The 20,576-nt window shown below is 39.6% G+C and overlaps 1 protein-coding gene across 1 annotated transcript in view; it reads left to right on the top strand.

Annotated features, from left to right (window-relative positions):
- Positions 1–19,926, top strand: part of LOC126094593 (probable splicing factor YJU2B) — a 65,782-nt gene extending 45,856 nt beyond the window's left edge. The window contains exons 5-6 of the mRNA XM_049909061.1: positions 7,467–7,605; positions 18,851–19,926. Of these exons, the coding sequence (XP_049765018.1) occupies positions 7,467–7,605; positions 18,851–19,758 (1,047 nt within the window). The 3' untranslated portion in view covers positions 19,759–19,926. The remainder of the gene's footprint in view (positions 1–7,466; positions 7,606–18,850) is intronic.
- The last annotated feature ends 650 nt before the right edge of the window (positions 19,927–20,576 follow it).

Below are 20,576 nucleotides of genomic sequence, written 5' to 3'. Positions count from 1 at the left end.
CCCCCACCCACAGACATCCCATACCAGACGCCATTATGATTCCCCACATCATTCGAGGTTTATAGGGATGTATCCAGACTTTTACCTCACCCTGCATTGTTGAGTATTTGTCAAATTTTAAAATCAGTTCCTTTATGACTACAAATGGATTCAGGCAAACTACAGTTTAAATGTGGTAGATGTTCCTAAAAGACCAAAGTACATGGTATATATTTCCACGGTTGGCAACATGACATAATTTGCTGCCCGCACACTGCTCCCTCCCCACACTCATCCTAGTTCTCAGCCAAGCTGGTACTCCTGTTCCCCCCTCCAATACTTGCACAGTGCTGTTCTTGAGCAACTGTGAAACATGGACTGCAAGTAATATATAACAACAGCAATTAATACATAAATGAAATATCACAATCACAATTTAGTCCAATTTCCAAACTTCACTCATCGTGCCATCCTTGGTATATCTTCATAATGGGTCTTGCTGCTGCAGTTTATTCTTGCAACAACTATTACAGTATAATATATTAATTTTCCTTCTTGTTTCACCAGAATGTCTCCTTTATGTTCTAAAGCTGATTAAAAGCTAGTAAACTTTTTACTCAGTATTCTAACTCATGAACAGTGGATGAATTTCTCACGTGCAACCCACTTGGTAAATCATTACACTCTCTCATAATCAAATAAAATATTAATCTGTGTTCAGAATCAAGTAATGTTTTTTGAAGAACAACATTTTTCAGTTTTAAGTGTTGCCTTTACTTAACAATCAGCATTAATGTTTGTATATGGTATCCATACAAGTATGAGAACTTTTATTGCAAAACTGTTCAAATACAACAAGAGTTTGTAGGATGATAGAACATAATGCAATTCCCTTTTATGTTTCACAGAATTGTCACATTTTGAGTAGGGCAGTAGACTGTTGTATTGGGTAGTTAATAGTTTCTCGCACACCCCTTCCACTAGTGCCATATGAGTCAAATGTCATGTGATTGTTTGAGCAGCATTGATACTGTACTGAGCACTTTGGCATATTGGGAAATTTTGAGCCTGCTTGAATGCAAGTATCATTTGCCCAGCCCTGCGCTTCCACATTCTTCAAAATAAATTTGTATGTGACCTCAATAGCCAAAGCTTTCATCTATAAATGTAAGACGACACCTATATACTCGACTTAACAATGCAGAAATGTTAACCTCAGCTGCAATAGTTTAATCTGTGAATATGAGACGACCCTGTATTTTTCAAATGACGAATTTGGAAAAGAAGCCTCATCTCATGATTGGGTAAATATGGTAAATTGGTAATTCCCAGATGTCTCAGAATGTGTGCTATCAACTGATCCCTTCTTTTAGTCAAGTCATGCCACAGATTTCTTTTCTCCTCAGTCCTATTGAATACCTCCCTATTGGTTACATGATCTACCCATGTAATCTGTATTGTTCTTCTGTAGCACCACATTTCAGGAGCTTCTATTCTCATCTTGTCTGAACTGTTACATACATTACTCTACCTTTATTTCCAAAACCAGCTTGTTCCAGTGCTCAGTCAAAACTTAATGTTCTTTCTATGTGGTTGGTGATAACTTTACTTAATATCTTGTATATTACAGATAGGAGGCTGATAAGCATATGGTTTTTTTACGCTTCATTTGCCTTTCCAATGAAGCAGAATGGCTGCAGCATTATTTCATTGGTGAACTGCCTTCTTTTACAAATATGCTGTTAATATTCTTCTTGCAGTTGATGCTCTCGTGTCCAGATTTGTATAAAAATAAATTTGTTTTTTCATCTTGAGTAAACGCAATTTTTTCATTTTTATCCAGATATATTTTGCTGAAGTTACAGCATAAGTGGATTTTCTATTTTCTTTATTGTTCTCACATGCTGTGTTTTTTTATGTTTTGCATTAAGTTGTTTTTCTTTCACAGTTTGTCATGTTTTTTCTGGTTCCCAGTTATCTTCACTGTGAAAAACAGTACTTTTTAGACTTCCACTCTCACAATGATGTTGTAAACTGAAGAAGTGCAGTTTTTTACAGTGAAGATAATGGGAAACCAGAAAAAAGAGAGATTGTAACATCTTTTTTCACAGTTTTTCATTTTTTCTGGTTTCCCAAAGCATGTAGCATTAAATAAATAAATGAATATAAAAAACAGTGATGATCCATGTAACTTCTGCAAAATGTGTCTGGGTAAAAATGAAGAGAAAAAAAACTGTGTTTGCTCAAGGTGAATCTCATCCAATAACAGATTTATGCCATTAATAATTTTGCAAATTTTATTTTGTATATTCTTCTCTTCAGATTTAATCATCTCCCAGCATCTTACCAATCCTTGTATCTCACATGGATTTATACATCTCACTGCCATTACTTATATATTGTCATTATTTTCATTGTTAATTATCATGATTCACGTCTTATCCTGAATACATATTTAACATATTCACACTGCCATTGTGGATTGTTACTCTCTGTGGGGCGGTATGAATATTCATGCTCTCTTTCATCTCTTTAAATATTTGTACTTTTTTCCTGTCATTAGTTGCTGTGTCTGCTCTCATTTTAACTGGTGAAATGTACTACCTATCCAAAATAAGTTAATTTTTTTCCATGCCCTTTTGTTTCCTGTTGTTTCTCTTACCAATTTCTGATTTCTTCTTCTGACCCACCTGAAGAAGTATCCAAATAGTTTTGTTTAGTTAAGAAATTCTGTCTTGTTCATATTATTGTTTGTTTAGAAATCTTACTCTCTCTTTAATACTTTCCTTATTCCATTTGAGATCTTCTTTTCTTGTGCTTTCTTTGTACATATTTTGCATTTGCCTATGTACTTGTCTAATAATTGCCTCTTTCATCAATGTCTTTATAACCTTCATTTTCTAAGATGCTGCACTTGTTGCCCAGTTTTATTTGGTGTACCTGTCTATCGAATAAATTCTCATAATCAAACAGTGGAAACTCCAACATGGAATGTCAACAATACTAGGATGAGGATAGATTGCTACTCACCGTAAGGATGATCCGTTGACTTGTAGACAGGCACAACGAAAAGACTGTTACATATTATAGCTTTCAGCAGCCAAAGCCTTCTTCAGCAAAGAAGACATCCATAAATTCACTCAAGGAAGCATACTTCAGGCACACATGACCACTACCACCAGCAGCTCCGACTGGTCATTGCACTAAGGTCTTTATGGTGCATAGCAATCTATCCTTTCCTAAAATTCTCGTAATCTACATTTCTGATTTCCTTCCTGACATAAAAGTTCATTTCTAGCTTTGTTATCTATATTGACTTTGCACACTTGCAATTTGAATGTGGTTTATAACCATTACATGCTTACTTTTTGTTTGGTAAAATATAGTCGGTAAATTTACATGTGGGCAGAATAGTTGGCCAGTATATACTTATTCCAGTATACTGCTGATAGACACATGTCAGTGGGGTATACAGAAATCACAAATTTCCCTAAGATTACTCAGTTGTATAAATGCATGACTTTGATGCAAGATTACTTTCAATAATTTTATTTTTGTTACTGATAATTATGTGTTGCATAGTACGATTACTTCAATTGGAAGTATCATTTTATTTAATGCTTAAGAGCAGTGGCACATCACCTGCACTAAATATATTAACACATAGAAAGCAATTAAAGATGGGGCAAAAGCTTAAACTGAGCAATGCTATGTCCATTTTGAAAGGAAATACTCCCTGAATAGCATAATTGAATAGCTGAACAGGGATTTGAAGTGATTCTCTCTCTCTCTCTCTCTCTCTCTCTCTCTCTCTCTCTCTGTCTCTGTCTCTGTCACACACACACACACACACACACACACACACACACACACACACACACACACTTGTGCTATCAGCCTAGAGCAGCACAGTCATTGTAGGCTTAAAGAAATCCAATGAGGGAACATTGCAAACAAGACCAGACCATAGCACAAATTCCAATACCTTAGTCACATTAAAAAGCCGAAGAGTAGTCCAAGAAAAAACGTATAGCATGGATGCAACAAACTGGCATAGCAAGAAGTTGTAGATGAAATTCCCAGTAAACAGAGCATTGGCTGCAAGCTACAGGGCTGATCCCTATATTTACAGACTGCAGTCAAACGTATTGTCCATGAGATGCAATGGGAGTGGTGCTGACAGCAGCATCTAATCTTGGACTGGTAGTTTCTTCAGCCATGCGAGAATAGTGGCAACTTCGATATTACAGAGGGCTGAGTGGAGACGCCTCTGCTTTAGATCAAAACAGCTGTTAGGAACCTGTCAAGCATCAACAATGCTAGTAAAACATGAGTCCAGTCATTTACTCGCAATGTTTACAAGTCGTCGTTCTTTTGCTCCAGCCTCAGCTGGGGCACATACAGCTGCATGTTGGATTCTATCTTATGTCCATCGAGTCAGCTCAGCAGTTGCACACCCAGGAGAAGGTGTCAGTGGCCATTGCACTGCACAAAGTGGTTCTTGCACTGGCTGCTGTGGTTTCCTTGGTCCCACTCCAAATTCTATGATGACCCTTGATTACCCACCCACAATGTAGATGGTGTCTGTAGTCATGTTGTTGGTTGATCTCCTCTCTATCCCTGGTAGGTTGCAAGCCCTTGGAGGCATTTGAGAATTGAACAGAAATGTGAACCCCAAGTGGCCCTGTTGCTGGCTTCCACATTGAAGTTCTGTGCTGAAAGCACCCTGCAGTGTGGTGTTTTCGGAAGACACTGTTTCTCCATCAGCAGATGGCAGGCAGTGAGCAACACGATGTTCATCTCGAGTACATCTTTGCCTAGTTCATACATCTGTGGCATAGTTTCACTACAGTGTTGTAATCATAGAATCAAGTGCTGTGTGTCCTCCTCATTCTGATATATTCACTTAACAGGGTGTTTACTGCCAGGTTCATTCCTCACTATGTACTCTTGTGAAAGAGAGAGAATTTCTTGTAACATGTCTTATGAGCTAATGAATATGCTTGTCTAACTTCCTTTTGTTTTCTGTCATGTCTTCCTCCTGTCGAAGGCATGTCCTCACTCAGGCAGACAGTGTTGTAATGTGTTGTCGACCTGACCTACTTGCATCATACTGGCTTGCTTCCTGCTTCTGCCTCTGCCCTGGCATTGACTTGAGTTTGCTCATGACTATGTTAATGAGTTTTAATAAAAAAATTTCTAATTTCTACACTTTATTATGCTGTGTCGTAGCAGTAACACGTCTGGGGATACCAGAAGTGCCTTAACCAATGCTCTATCCAGTTCAGTGCATAATGTAGTGTCAGAGCTCAAGGTCATTTGTCTAGGGCTGAATCCCTGTATGGTTTTAATTATTTTTCCTGGCAGTTAATGTAACTTTCACTTCCACCTAAGCTTTTCAATGTGGGAGAGCTGCACGATGATTTGTATTTCATATTATCTAAAGTTCCCTGTATAATTGGGTCCACCAGTTCGGAGAGCATCTCACCTGAAATAGGACCATAGTAAACCACTGAACTTCAGTTACATGCTGCAGTAATTATGAGTGTACTGTATAATTGCATATTTAAATAATTTAGAAGGAAAGGTAACAGTTCTCTGAGTAGTAGAGGCATTGAGCTGTAGACAGGCAGATAAAGTAGACTGAAAATATTGCTAGTCTAGTACCTCACACCGTGGAAGTTGAACACGCGCCAGAACAAATGGACGTGGTCAGCCCATAGAGGGCTCCGCATCCGCAGCAGCTATTCCGCGCAGTGAGGGTGCCACCGCTACGCCACCTGCAGACAGTGGCCAATAGCCGCTCCCTCCGGTTTCGTATATAGGGACCCACTCTGCCCTAGTCCCGTCAGTCTGGTACTCGCTCTGGATTGAGTTTCTATCTCAGCGGTACTGCATTCTTGGCGTTGCTCGTTGTTGACTTTTGCCTGGCTCTGGTTCCGAGTGGATTTACTGTTGGTGTTTGGTGTTGTGGTTTCTACAAACCTCCATTGTTTATCTCTTCCTTGTTGTGTCAGTCAGAGTAGGTCGTGGTCGGTTGTTGTCGGTTGTCATTGGTCTGCTGTCTGACTCGTCCTTGTGTTTACCCGGTGGCGCGTGCTTCACCGCCAGCGGCTTCCCCGCCTGGCGGCTCCGATCCGCAGCCCAAGGCGTTCCCGCAGTTGATTGTGGTTACTACAGCTAGCTCTCAAACAAAACCATTTTCTAGCTAGCAACACACACACACACACACACACACACACACACACACACAACACCTGTACAGCTACACTATCTGGCTGAACACTGTGGCAGAGAATTGCAGTTTGACTAGATGAGAGGTTGTGTCATGTGGAGTGGGTCAGGGAAGAAAGGGGCAGGAAGCAGGAAGGAGAGTTTGGGAAGATTGGCTGATGGCAGAAAGTTAGGCAGCAGTTGCATAGGATAGGAATGCAGAAGAAAGAGGTAGCAGGTACACAGGATAGGAATGTGACATGGATTTTGTCACCAGTGAGTTTGTGCAGCACATCTATACAGTGCAATGCTGCAAACACCTTCAAAAATACAATCAAACATTTAAATATAATAGAGGGAAACATTTCATGTGGGAAAAATATATCTAAAAACAAAGATGCTGTAACTTACCAAACGAAAGCATTGGTATGTTGATAGAGACAATAACAAACACAAACACACACACAAATTTCAAGCTTTCGCAACCCACGGTTGCTTCATCACGAAAGAGGGAAGGAGAGGGAAAGACGAAAGGATGTGGGTTTTAAGGGAGAGGGTAAGGAGTCATTCCAATCCTGGGAGCGGAAAGACTTACCTTAGGGGGAAAAAGGGACAGGTATACACTCGCACACACACACATATCCATCCGCACACATTTAAAGTTATACTTGATGTTAAAAGATTAATTTTTTTTTCAGAATTTTTTTTTAAATTGCCTGTCTGGCACTAATGTGACCTTTGCTGCTTATTTTGCTGCTGCAATAATGAAACTCATTTACTGCCCTTAGTGTCACATTTCCTAATCTAATTCCCTCAGTTTCACCTGATTTAATTCCTAGAGCTTTTGCATAGGTGACTGTCTGCAGCTGTTTGATAATGACTGTCTACAGTTGTTACATAATTTGAAAAAAGTATGTTTGTGCCTTCAGCTGTGCGATTGTATGTTTATTCTTTACCGGTTTCGATTATTACAATCGTCTTCACAGGAGATATACGTTGTTTTTCTCCTGTGAAGATGATAGTAATAATCAAAACCAGTAGAGAATAAATATATAATCGTACAACTGATGGCGCGTATATGCTTATTTTAAATTATTTAATTAATTTACTTCATTGTGAAAATTATCTACCAATTTCTCTATGCTAAATTAATATTACATGCCTCTTAACTTCTAAATATTTAGAGAACTCTGTTTGCTTGACCATTGGTACCAGGTGTATTTACTGACTGCATGTATATGACTGCACCAGTAATTTTAAAATACTTGTTCCAGGCAAAAAAACGTGCTCAAAAGAAAACAGAGGCTCGAGATCGAGCACTGACTCATAAATTTGGACTAGATCTGCCACTTCTTCCAGAACTAGAATCAGATGTGCATTTAGCTAAGCTACTGGCCTTGAAACCTGCTCAGAGTAAGTAGAACTGATGACATAAAGTCATCTTTTCTTCACTAAAGGAGGATTTGAAATAAAAATATAGAAATAATTTGAAATACAGTTTCCAAAATTGTCAGCTTACTACTGAGAGATACACAGATGATGGTTGGGGGGGGGGGGGGGGGGGGTTCAGACATCAGACATTCAGTATGTTAAAAGTGGGTAGAAAAGACAAATATAAATATGAAAGGTACACACAAGACTGGGGAATGAAAACCACTGTCATATGAGGTCAGATTTCCAAATAAAGAGAATGTACTCTTTCTTTTATTGTAGACATAATCATGTTGCACAATAGCGGTCTTAACCAGTTTCCCTCATATACTGTATTCTGTATGTTACAGATGGTATTTGCTGAAGAAAGTGTTCACAACTGGTTTTGTCATACGTTAGTCTTGAACACTTCATTCACTAAACACTGCCTATGACGTATACAATCCAAAGGTGCTCAACATATGACCAAATGCACTGTGAAACTTTTCACATTCCCATAATTTAAGCTGTCACAGTCAAGATGTAACAGAAGATGTTACACTTAATGCAAGTTTTCAGTCTGTTCACAGTTTTATTTACAAAGTTAGTGGCTAAAACATTTATACATACAACACAACATTTTCAAATACTGACTTTTTCAGTACACAGTAGCACAGCAGTCTGTTTGTGCAGCTGGCCTGTCTTGGAATAAAACCTCAGCAATACTTTTGTCTGATTAAGCTGGTATCAACAGTGTTTTTGTCATTTGGTGCAATTGATGGATCATACTGGAAGGTTGAGTTTTTTCACAAATATTCCGTTTCAGATCGTCAACAAGCTTTCTCAAAAATCTGTTCCCTCACCAGGAATTGCAAATCAATACAAGCACTCTTCTGTAACAGAGTGTACTTGTGTTACTGCAGCAACTTCTGCATTTCATGCATACTCTACAAGTACAGATTTCACTTTGGCTGTACTAAGAAAATGCTTCAAGACATTAAGCATGTCATCTATATGCCCTGTTATTGAGGTCTGTCCATCTCAGTGTCTTCCTGCCCCCAACCTCAGTGCATTAATATCATGGAAAGTTCTTGAAGTATGTTGTTTCAAATGGATTTCCAAATAGTCTCTACTACGTAATACGATGTCATGATCTGAAAACCATGCATCCTTCACCTGGGCCAATTACCTCTTTTTCATTTTCATCCAGTGTGGCTGGGAGAACATCAAAGGAAGGTGCTGTGAATATTTTGTGGAGAAACAAAAGTAAGGAAATGCACTTCTTTTTGCTAGTTATTGTTGGGATTCTGATATTTGGCCTCAGTAACCAGAGACTGGAGACTGTGGTCATGTTTTGTGTGTGTGTGTGTGTGTGTGTGTGTGTGTGTGTGTGTGTGTGCGTGCGCCTGTGTGTTTTCTGATTCAGATGAAGGCCTTTTTGACCGAAAGCTTACCTGCTTGACAGTCTTTTTGTTGTGCCTATCTGTGATTGGGCATCTCCACTGTATGATGAGTGGCACTCTATCATTTTCACAATTGTCATGTCTAGAATTAAAATATTCATATTGGGAATGTATTAATTGGTCATATTGTTTTATTTATTTATTTATTGTTCCGTGGGACCAAATTAAGGAGAAGTCTCCATGGTCATGGAACGAGTCAATATATGAAATTATAACACAATATTAGAAACAGATAAAATGAAATATAAAAAAACATATTCAGGTGACAAGTCGTAAATTTAAATAAAGAAAATCAATAATGTAACACTGGAATTTCCTTAATTTTTTAGCTCTTCCAGGAGCTCCTCGACAGAATAGAAGGAGTGAGCCATGAGGAAACTCTTCAGTTTAGACTTAAAAGTGTTTGGGGTACTGCTAAGATTTTTGAGTTCTTGTGGTAGCTTATTGAAAATGGATGCAGCAGAATATTGCACTCCTTTCTGCACAAGAGTCAAGGAAGTGCATTCCACAAGCAGATTGGATTTCTGCCTAGTATTAACTGAGTGAAAGCTGCTAACTCTTGGGAATAGGCTAATATTGCTAACAACAAATGACATTAAAGAAAATATATACTGTGAGGGCAATGTCAGAATTCCCAGACTATTGAATAGGGGTCGACAAGAGGTTCTCGAACTTACACCACATATAGCTCGAACAGCCCGTTTTTAAGCCAAAAATACCCTTTTTGAATCAGAAGAATTACCCCAAAAAATAATACCATACGACATAAATGTATGGAAATATGCGAAGTAGACTACTTTTTGTGTTGAAGTGTCACTTATTTCAGATATGTCCTAATGGTAAATAAAGCAGCATTTAGTTTCTGAACAAGATCCTGAACATGGGCTTTCCACAACAGCTTACTATCTATCCGAACTCCTAGGAACTTGAACTGTTCCGTCTCGCTTATAATATGCCCATTCTGTCTGATCAAAATATCGGTTCTTGTTGAATTGTGTGTTAGAAACTGTAAAAACTGAGTCTTACTGTGATTTAGCATCAAATTATTTTCCACAAGCCACGAACTTATTTCATGAACTATGTTATTTGATACTGTTTCAATATTACACACAAGATCCTTCACTATCAAGCTGGTGTCATCAGCAAACAGAAATATTTTTGAATCACCTGTAATACTAGAAGGCATGTCATTTATATAAATAAGAAACAGCAGTGGCCCCAGCACCGACCCTTGGGGAACGGCCCCACTTAACAGTGCCCCATTGGGACTGAACATCACTACCACTCTCAATATTGCGGAGAATTACCTTCTGCTTTCTGTTCTTAAGGTAAGAGGCAAACCAATTGTAAGCTACTCCCCTTACTCCATAATGGTCCAACTTCTGCAGTAACATTTTGTGGTCAACACAGTCAAAAGTCTTTGTTAAATCAAAGAAAACACCTAACGTTCGCAACCTTTTATTTAATCCATCCAAAACCTCACAGAGAAAAGAGAAATAGCATTTTCAGTTGTTAAACCATTTCTAAAACCAAACTGAACATTTGACAGCAAATTATGTGAATTTAAATGCTCCAGTAACCTTGCATATACAACCTCCTCGATAACTTTAGCAAACACCAATGGCACAGAAATAGGTCTATAATTGTCAACATTATCCCTGTCTCCCTTTTTATAAAGTGGCTTCACTACCGAGTACTTTAATCGGTCAGGAAACCGACCACTCCTAAAGGAAAAGTTACATATATGGCTAAGTACTGGGCTAACATACATAGAACAATACTTCAGTATTCTGCTAGATACCCCATCATATCCATGAGAGTTCTTGGTCTTTAGTGATTTAATTATTAACTCAATCTCCCTCTTGTCAGTATCATGGAGGAGCATTTCAGGTAACAGTCTCGGAACACTTTTTTCTAAGAGCGCTATATGATTCCCTGTTGGGACTAGGTTTCTATTTATTTCACCTGCTATATTCAGAAAGCGATTATTAAATACTGTACATATATGCGACTTAGTAACACGGACATTCCCACTACGCACTGATTCTATATCCTCGACCTGTCTCTGCAGACCAGCCACTTCCTTTACGACGGACCATACGGTTTTAATTTTATCCTGAGACTTAGCTATTCTATCTGCATACCACATACTTTTTGCCTTCCTAATAACATTTTTAAGCACCTTACAATACTGTTTGTAATGGGCTGCTGCATTTAGATTTTGACTGTTTCTAACGTTTTGATATAATTGCCACTTTGTTCTACAATATATTCTTATCCCTCTAGTCAGCCACCCAGGCTGCCTGTTTGTGCTAGTACCCTGTTTTGAACGTTCTAACGGAAGGCAACTTTCAAAGAGCACGAGAAAAGTCTTGAGAAAAGCATTATATTTATCGTCTACTGTATCAGTGCTATAAACATCTTGCCACTCTTGTTCCTTGATAAGGTTTACAAAGGTCTCTACAGCAACCGGATTGTAATCGACATTGTGAAATAAATTGTTTCATTGTGAAACAACAAGCATTTCAGTAGCCAATATTAGGTGAGGTATGCCTCAAAGAGACAAAATGTCTTGATGTCCTCCTTCACTGCCATTCTCAATCTGAGTAGAACCAGTGGCAGTTTTTCTGACCATGATTATGAACTGCATATAAGGGCTGCGGTTGAATCACTCTACCATTCCACTGCTCGCTGGATGATAGCTAATGCAGAGGTGGTCGCAGCCGCACAATAGAAGATGTTCATTGAATAGTTGCCTTTCAGATTGTTTCCTGTGATCCTTAGTTATGTCTCGCAGAATGCTAAACCTGGAGAGGCAAGCAAGCAACAGTACTCTTGCAGCCAATTCAGTGGATATATTTTGTACCATGGCAATCTGTGGCCACCTGATAAAACAGTCGATGATCATTAGCAAATACTGTCTGTCAGAGTATGGTAGTGGCCCTATACTGCCCAAATGTATGTGCAAAAATATGGTTGACAACGTCAGGAAGCGAAACAGGTGCGGAGACATGCCTGCTGATATTACACTGGCATGTCAGACGTGTGTGTCCAAGCGCGACAGTCTTTCTGCACCCCTGATCACACAGCTTTTGCAGAGACTAGTTTGGCTGTTGCTCAGACTCTTGGGTGTGTTAAGTTATGCAGCATGATGAAAACTTCCTGACAGTGTTGTTTCGGTATGTAGAGTCACTGCTTCCTTCTTGCAGCCTTACACCAAAACAACATCTGGTCCATTTTGGGCTAGCATACACCAGAGCTGCAACACAGTTTGATGGTCATATCCAGCCTGAAATCCAGGTGCAGGTACTTACAGAAAAGAAATGACACAATCTCAGAGACTTTACTGGTCTCATACAGATACGATTTTATGTATATAGACTGAAGCAGCAAGTGCAAATTTGTACCAAGTTCGGGAATTGAACCTGGATCTTATGCTCACTAGGCGGGTGCACCAGCCACTACGCCACCTTGGAGGGAGGCATGCCGGGGTAATCCGTGCAGTTGTGCAAACTGCTGTGCCGAGGTGGCTTAGTGGCTAGTGCACCTGCCTAGTGAGCAGGAGAGACAGGTTCGAATCTCAGCCTTGCTACAGATTTTCACTCCCCACTTCAGTCTATATACATAAGATCATCGTGTTGTTCTAACTCTATTTCTGTCCGACAAATAGATTTTAAACTGACACAGTTCCGAGAGAGCAATCTACAACACGGTTATGTTTACCTGCTATGTGCAGGACATGACTTGAGAACTGTGCAATGTACTCGACCTGCCTGCAGTGGTGCAGTGAGTTCAGATCAGTGTCGCACTGAAAAATGGCTGCCAACTGCTTCTAAAAATTGCAAAATGTCCCTTTGACCAATGGGTGGAAATCTTTAATTGTTAAGTAAATGGGAAGCAACTCACGATCAGTTGCACTCCATGTTGAGTGTTTTCGAGTCAGGTTCTTAGAGAAAAAGGCAAGTGGCTGCTAGTTGCCCTTGACTTTCTGTTGCAGAGTCACTCCCACAGCTGTTGGGCTCACATCTACCATAAGTACCGTATTCCTGGATTTCCGAAAGGTTTTTGACACTGTACCACACAAGCGGCTCATAGTGAAATTGCGTGCTTATGGAATATCGTCTCAGTTATGTCACTGATTTGCGATTTCCTGCCAGAGAGGTCACAGTTCGTAGTAATTTATGGAAAGTCATCGAGTAAAACAGAAGTGATTTCAGTCATTCCCCAAGGTAGTGTTATAGGCCCTTTGCTGTTCCTTATCTATATTAACGATTTGGGAGACAATCTGAGCAGCCGTCTTCATTTGTTTGCAGATGACGCTGTCGTTTATCGACTAATAAAGTCATCAGAAGATCCAAACAAACAGCAAAATTATTTAGAAAAAACATCTGAATGGTGCGAAAAGTGGCATTTGACCCTAAATAACGAAAAGTGTGAGGTCATCCACATGAGTACTAAAAAGAACTCATTAAACTTTGGTTACACAATAACTCATTCTAATCTAAAAGCTGTAAATTCAACTAAATACCTAGGTATTACAATTACGAACAACTTAAATTGGAAAGAACACATAGAAAATGTTGTGGGGAAGGCTAACCAAAGGCTGCGTATTATTGGCAGGACACTTAGAAAATGTAACAGACCTGCTAAGGAGACTTCCTACACTACGCTTGTCCGTCCTCTTTTGGAATACTGCTGTGCGGTGTGGGATCCTTACCAGATAGGACTGTTGGTGTACATCGGAAAAGTTCAAAGAAAGGCAGCGTGTTTTGTATTATCGCGAAATATGGGAGAGAGTGTCACAGAAATGATACAGGATTTGGGTGGAAATCATTAAAAGAAAGGCGTTTTTTGTTGTGATGGAATCTTCTCATGATATTCCAATCACCAACTTTCTCCTCCGAATGCGAAAATATTTTGTTGACACTGACCTACATAGGGAGAAACGATCACCACAATAAAATAAGGGAAATCAGAGCTCGTACGGAAAGATATAGGTGTTCATTCTTTCCGCATGCTACATGAGATTGGAATAATAGAGAATTGTGAAGGTGGTTCAATGAACACTCTGCCAGGCACTTAAATGTGATTTGCAGAGTATCCATGTAGATGTAGATGAAGTGACAATAGGGTGTGTTCAGTCTTGGGTGTCCTAGCAGCAGTGTATGTGCTAGATGTTTCCTTAAGTCTTGGAAAGCTGCCTTGGTATCCGGAGCTTACAGTACCTTACAGTTCCCTGCAGTATTCTTGCTCGCAAGTAATGTCAGGAGCAGCTCTTGGATACCAGCTAAGTGAAGCAAGTGATGTCGATAATAGTTCAGCGTGTCTAAGAATTTGCAAAGTCTCTTGTAAGTTGTGGGAAGAGGCATCTGTTATACTGCTTCAACCTGCTATGACAATGCTGACAGTCCTGCTGGGGAGACCAAGTATCCCATCATTTTAAACTTTTGCTTTTCCAGAACACACTTTCCTACATTCATAATTACACCATATTCTTTAAAACAGCTGAAAAGCTGCTGTAGTGTGCTGCACGCTTTTGTATTCTGGCAGATAATACAATAATGCCGTCCATGTAGCAAAAAACACAATGGTAATTCTCTAGGCACTTTGAGCATGAACCATTGCCTAGTTTGTGCGGTATTCCTAAGGCCGAATGACATGAAACTCATATAAGCTGAATGGTGTGATCACTGCTGTTTTTCTTAATGTCAGCTGGCGCCATGAGAATTTGTGATACACTTTGGTGCAGTCTGTCGCACTGAATATTTCTGCACTACTAATGGTGCTGTAAATAATCCATTGCATTTGGTACAGAGTAGCAGTTTCAGATTGTGCATCTGTGAAGCATTCTATAATCTCCACATATCCTCCAGGAATTTTCTTTTTTACAAACCATGTAGACTGGGGAGGCCCACTGACTATCTGGCCTGGCCACAATACCCGCTTCCAGCAGTTGATTGCACTCTGCTCGTGCTCTGAGTAGCTTCTCTGGGCGCAGACACTGTGGGTGGAATGCTGAGTATTGTGTGAGCATTTCCTGGTGGCACAGAAAGGTTTGGTGAGTGCCGGAAAAACTAGAAGTAAATTATGAGAAAGTGGCTCCTGAGATATTGTTGACAGCACTTGAATCTTTATGACTCCCAGCTTTCTTCTTTTTTGAAGATGCATACTTAATTGTGGGCACGGAAACAAATCAGTATTCTTTGGCATGGATGATACGGTAGAGACATCACACGTCAATGAAGGTAAAGCCACAGGCACATCACACTGTGTTTGACTGAACTCGGAAGACACAATAGTCATTATCCATTCTGTGAGTACTGGTACTAATCAGTGGCTGACCAAGTCAGGCATAAGTTGATAACCATGTAAAAAGTCCACTCTGATTACGTGATCAGGCACATCTGCGATCATAAAAGTCTATGTCGGTTGGAAGTTTGAGCCCAAGTGTAGTGTTCGACATTTTCACCATAGGTAGTGATCCTGGAATCAGTGGCCCCAATAATTATATATTGCATTGTTGCCATCGGTGTCACCAGCACCTCTTGGACAGATGCTGATTTTCGAACCCATATTAGTTCGAAATTTGTCCAATAACTGGACCTGTATAACCAATCAGTGTGATGGGTTGACTGCTGCTAATGTGTTTCCCTATCTTCTTTCCACTCTGTTGTCTGGGCACTTCTGTTGTTGCAATGGATGTTAGCACCCAGCTTTGAAATTTGGGTAATTGCAGGGTTGAGTGCATTGATGTGCTGAGTTTCCAAAAGACGTATGGTACCAGCACCACCATTCCAGTGAGTCCAGTTTTCTATTTTTCAAACAACAACTTCATGGCTACTGTTGGTGTGCAGCTACCTGCATGTTTATTTTTCCCCTCTTGTGATGCTAGTTGCTTCAAGATGGGTTCACTCAGTGTGTGGAGTTGGTGAGAAGTGTTTGTGCACATTGCGGGACTATTAGTGCCAGCTTCCACCTCTCTGCCTGTTCCCGTTTTCTTGTCTTGACTATTGCTGATATTAGCACAAACAGAAACCTTACTTAACCTGCAATGTTGTCTGCCTTCTTTGCTAACACTTGCAATGCCATGTCTGTCTGTGTTGCAATGACAGCGAACATGGTGCCTGGAAGCTTATGAAGCTATAACACACATAAAGATTATTCAGGTAGGGCCTGCTAGTATACATAGAGCTTTGAGCACTTGTGACCGAGTCTTAAGGCCCATGTTTTCATGCGTGAATATCTTTTGTAGTCACTGTTCTGGTTGTGTGTAGCACCATATGAAAGCTTGCTTTAGAGTAGTGTAACTTTGCTGTGACAATGTTTCTTCAATTTCCTTAGTTACTTCTAAATCTCTAAGAAACTCATCAGCCTAGTTGGAATATGTCTCACTGATTCAAAAGGCAAAGTGAAGCTTGGGAACCAACTCACAGAGAGCTTTAACATAAACACACAGTTGAGACAGGGAGATGGTGTGTCACTGGTATTGTTCAACCTGACACTTGAAAAGATAATGAGAGAAGCCTCTCGTAAAAGCTTCAAGGGTATAGAGGTAGAGGGTGAGAAAATCACACATCTTGCGTTTGCTGATAATGTGGCCCTGTTGTCCAGATCTATGGAGGAACTAATGCAGACGAATGAAAGCGTGGATGCGGAAGCAAGCAAAATTGGACACCTTGTGAATTAATCAAAGACGGAATATCTGGTGATTAGCAGGACCTGTGCTTCTTTAAGAGACCCACTCCAGCCTGTGATAGGCGAAAACTGATCCTGCAAAAGGGTTCATAAATATAAATATCTGGGGTTAATTTTTACAGAAGACGCAGCATGTAAAGCAGAAGCCAAAGTGAGGATCCAAGCTGCCAATCGATCATACTTTGGTCTCAGTCAACTTATTGCATCGCGTGGTCTCTTGAGGAATTTCAAACTCCAGCTGTATAAAACAATGTTTCAACCTGTCATACCGTATGGTTGTGAAACTTGGAGTGTCTGGAAAAAAGACTTGAACAATCTTCTTGTTTTTGAGTGGAAAGTTTTAAGGAAGATCTTTGGTCCAGTACAGGATGAGATCACTGGAGAATGGAGGATCAGACATGATTGTGAACTGAACAAAATGTACAATAGATCAAACATTCTAGGACTGATGAGAACCAAGCACCTTGTATGGGCAGGACATGTCAGTCAGATGGATAAATGCCGATGGCCTTTGAAAGCTATGGATTATACTCCCTGTGGAAGACGCCCACCAGGAAGACTAAAGAAGAGATGGAGGGATGGAATCCTTGAGGACTTGCTGCAGATTGGAATAGAGACTGATGGGCACCAGGAGGCACAAAACAAAACCCAGTGAAGGAGGAACCTTGTAGTAGTGTGTGGTCCTCTGGGCCTGATCGCCTAAAGTAAAGTGAAGTAAGTAAGTGCTTCTAAATCCAGATGTGAGACCATGATATTAAATCTATCAGTGTTATCGAACACCCGACACATTGAAAGATGCATTCGATTTGCTTGAACCAAATTTGAGGTCGTCTCAACCAGAATATGGGAAGCTTAACATTTCAATTCCTTTGCACATACTCCCATCTTGTATATTTACACCTTATCATGCCGTTTATTGGTGAAATAAAAGTCACGGATGGTGATCCTAAGACACACAGTAAGCGTTCTTCCATTCGATTCCAGTTTTGGGTGCTTGCATCAATGAATCCATTTTTTCTGACTACATGTTTCAGTGTTTAAACTTTGCTTTCCTTTTCAGGGTCATCACTACAGGAACTCGAACTTATTCTCATGTTCACAATAAGTACTGCTCAGTATTCCATAGTAACTTTTTATGCAAGCATATGATGTAACAACAAACAGGAGAACAACAACTGCAAATAATGACAGTAACTATGCCGACGGTGGCAAAGACGCTTTTGCGATGGTTTTGCACACTTACCACAGTGACGTGTATTTTTATATCACCACACCTTAATAATTTATAATATATTTTCATCTCCATATACTGTGTAGTTTGGGCATATACTTTCACCAACGATACTACTGACGCTGGCTGAGATAAACGAAACAGTGGAATGTTGGGAGAGTCCACTTGAAGGGAAGTAACCCAGGCAGGTGAACAATCATATGGCACTCACGGCTGACAATCATATGGCACTGTGGAGAGGCTTTTTGAACACCCCGTATAACATTTTCCAAAACCGTTATGAAAATTTTGTAAATTCAGTAAGATACTCAGCTTCTTGTTCAGTGTCATGCAGAAATAGTCAAAAACTGGTGCATCATTCAATTTATAATCACCTCTGTGCATATTATTTTAATTTTGTGTGTGTGTGTTTGTGCTTGTGTGTGTGTTTGTGCATGTGTGTGTTTGTGCATGTGTGTGTTTGTGCGTGTGTCTGGATGAATAATGCCTTTTGCCTCATATTTTCAAAAAATCTGTATGTGAAAAAAGTGTTCATTTATTTCAATTTTGCATGCATTTAGAATTTTGTTCTGTAGTTTCCTGGTGATTTGTGTTTCTTAATAATGTGCTTCTCTCTTCCATTGTTTGTTCCCACACTCAGAATTAGCCACACACAAACTGGTTTATAATGCAGTTTGTAGTTACAGCTCATGGCAATTTTATTGACATAATATTCCTTTAGGAAATGTGTACAGTGCAGTATGATGCATTTACACTGCACACTTGCCAAGAAATATACCATTTGTTTGAAATTACTCTTACGGAATTTTATATAGGTATGTAACTGTTTTAAAATATTTTCATTATTTCCGCATTTTAGGTATTCTAGAACGTCAGTCGCAGTCTCGACAAGCCATCATAGAACGTCCTGTTCTCCCCAGCAGCAAGACTAATGATATGCGTGGCTTGATTAAGCCACTGAAGAGAACACATGGCAGTTGTGATACTAAAAAACACACTTCACAGATATTAGTAAAGAAGCGAGAGAAGGGAACCATCCCGCAGACTGTGACATTGCCTGAAGCAACTGTATTGACAGATAGACACCTAACCAGAGAAGGTGAAACTGAATGTAATCACACTGCTGAAACATGCAGTGTTTCTGAAACTGGCAAAACCACAAGTGAAGTGGATATACAGGGACAGAAGGAAACTTTAGAGCTTATGGATGAAAATGACTGCCCATCTGTATTACCTGCAGACAGTGTTCAGCAATTTGATTCATGCATGAATACAAAAGTAGTGGCACCCTGTCCACAAGAAAATATTATGAATGTCAAACAAAACTTAATCTCAAATGTGCCTTCTCCAGTTACTCATATTAGCTGTAGTAATGCTAGTTTGTCTGCTGATAAGGAAATGCAGGCAGTCACAGAGGCTTCTTCTGCAAAGCAAGAAGTTTCGAGAAGCAGCTGTAGTAAATCTCTTGTTTTAAATTTCGCTTCTTCAGGAAAAACCTGGGTTAAGACTTTCACTTCCCCCATTTGTAGCTCTAATATTGAGACAAGTATATCCACATCACATGACAACAACTCTACATCATGTCATTTGAAAGGAACTGCGGGGTCTGTTAAGGAAATGGCTTCAGTGCCTGTGAATAGAAGCTCTTCATGTAATCCATTGGCTGAACAGTCTTTCATCAATAAGAAAAGGCAGACAGTTTGCTTAGTAGATAGTGGATATCATGGCTCTACAAGCTCAGATAGCGATGATCATGTTAGTTCCTAATTAACATTTGTGTCATTATATTAAATACAAAGAGTTATACACACTTTTGAGATGTTACTGGTACCGAATCCCTTAAACGATAAAGTGCCTGTGTCATAAATGTAAAATATATGTATATTAAATTCTTGTAAAGTGTATATAAAATAGATAAATTAAAGTCTGAGAATTTTTTTTTTTTAAATGCATGTACAAGTATTTTGCCTCATATGTGTTAATTCATTCTCACACCATGTTCCATAAATTCTGCCTGGAAGAAGATGCTTCAGTGATATAAGTCAAATTATGCATAAACTGTGGTAGGTGCTGCCACTACGTGCTACTTCCATAATGAAAAAAGTTAAACACCAGCTACAAGTGATAATCTACTCACAATGACAACTATGATAATTACTTCTAGATTACTTTATTACATTTATGATGATTATGCTCAGCTGCCATGTCTCACATGCCACAACTGTTCAAGGTATCACAGATGAACAGCAAGAAAGTCACAACCAAATGATGCACTATCTACTGGTACAGCTTTTTTTTTTCAGGAATGCCAGTTCCAAAAGATTTACAGGAGAACTTCTGTGAAGTCTGGAAGGCAGGAGATGATGTTCTGGCAGAAGTAAGGATATGCTTTGGTAGCTCAGTCAGTAGAGCACATGCTCACAAAAGGGAAGGGTTAGAAGTTTGAGTCTTGGTCCGGCACACAGTTTTAATCTGCCAGGAAGTCTCATACTAGTATCAATATTGCTCCTTAAATGAAATCACAGTGGTCTCTGCTATCAGAGAGACCAATCCAGCCAGATAATGAAATATGTCATTTTAGTTAA

The sequence above is a fragment of the Schistocerca cancellata genome, chromosome 8, assembly GCF_023864275.1.
Source record: "Schistocerca cancellata isolate TAMUIC-IGC-003103 chromosome 8, iqSchCanc2.1, whole genome shotgun sequence".
NCBI lineage: Eukaryota > Metazoa > Arthropoda > Insecta > Orthoptera > Acrididae > Schistocerca > Schistocerca cancellata.
The sequence above is the reverse complement of the archived record's forward strand: the minus strand, read 5'-3'. Positions and strand labels throughout refer to the sequence as shown.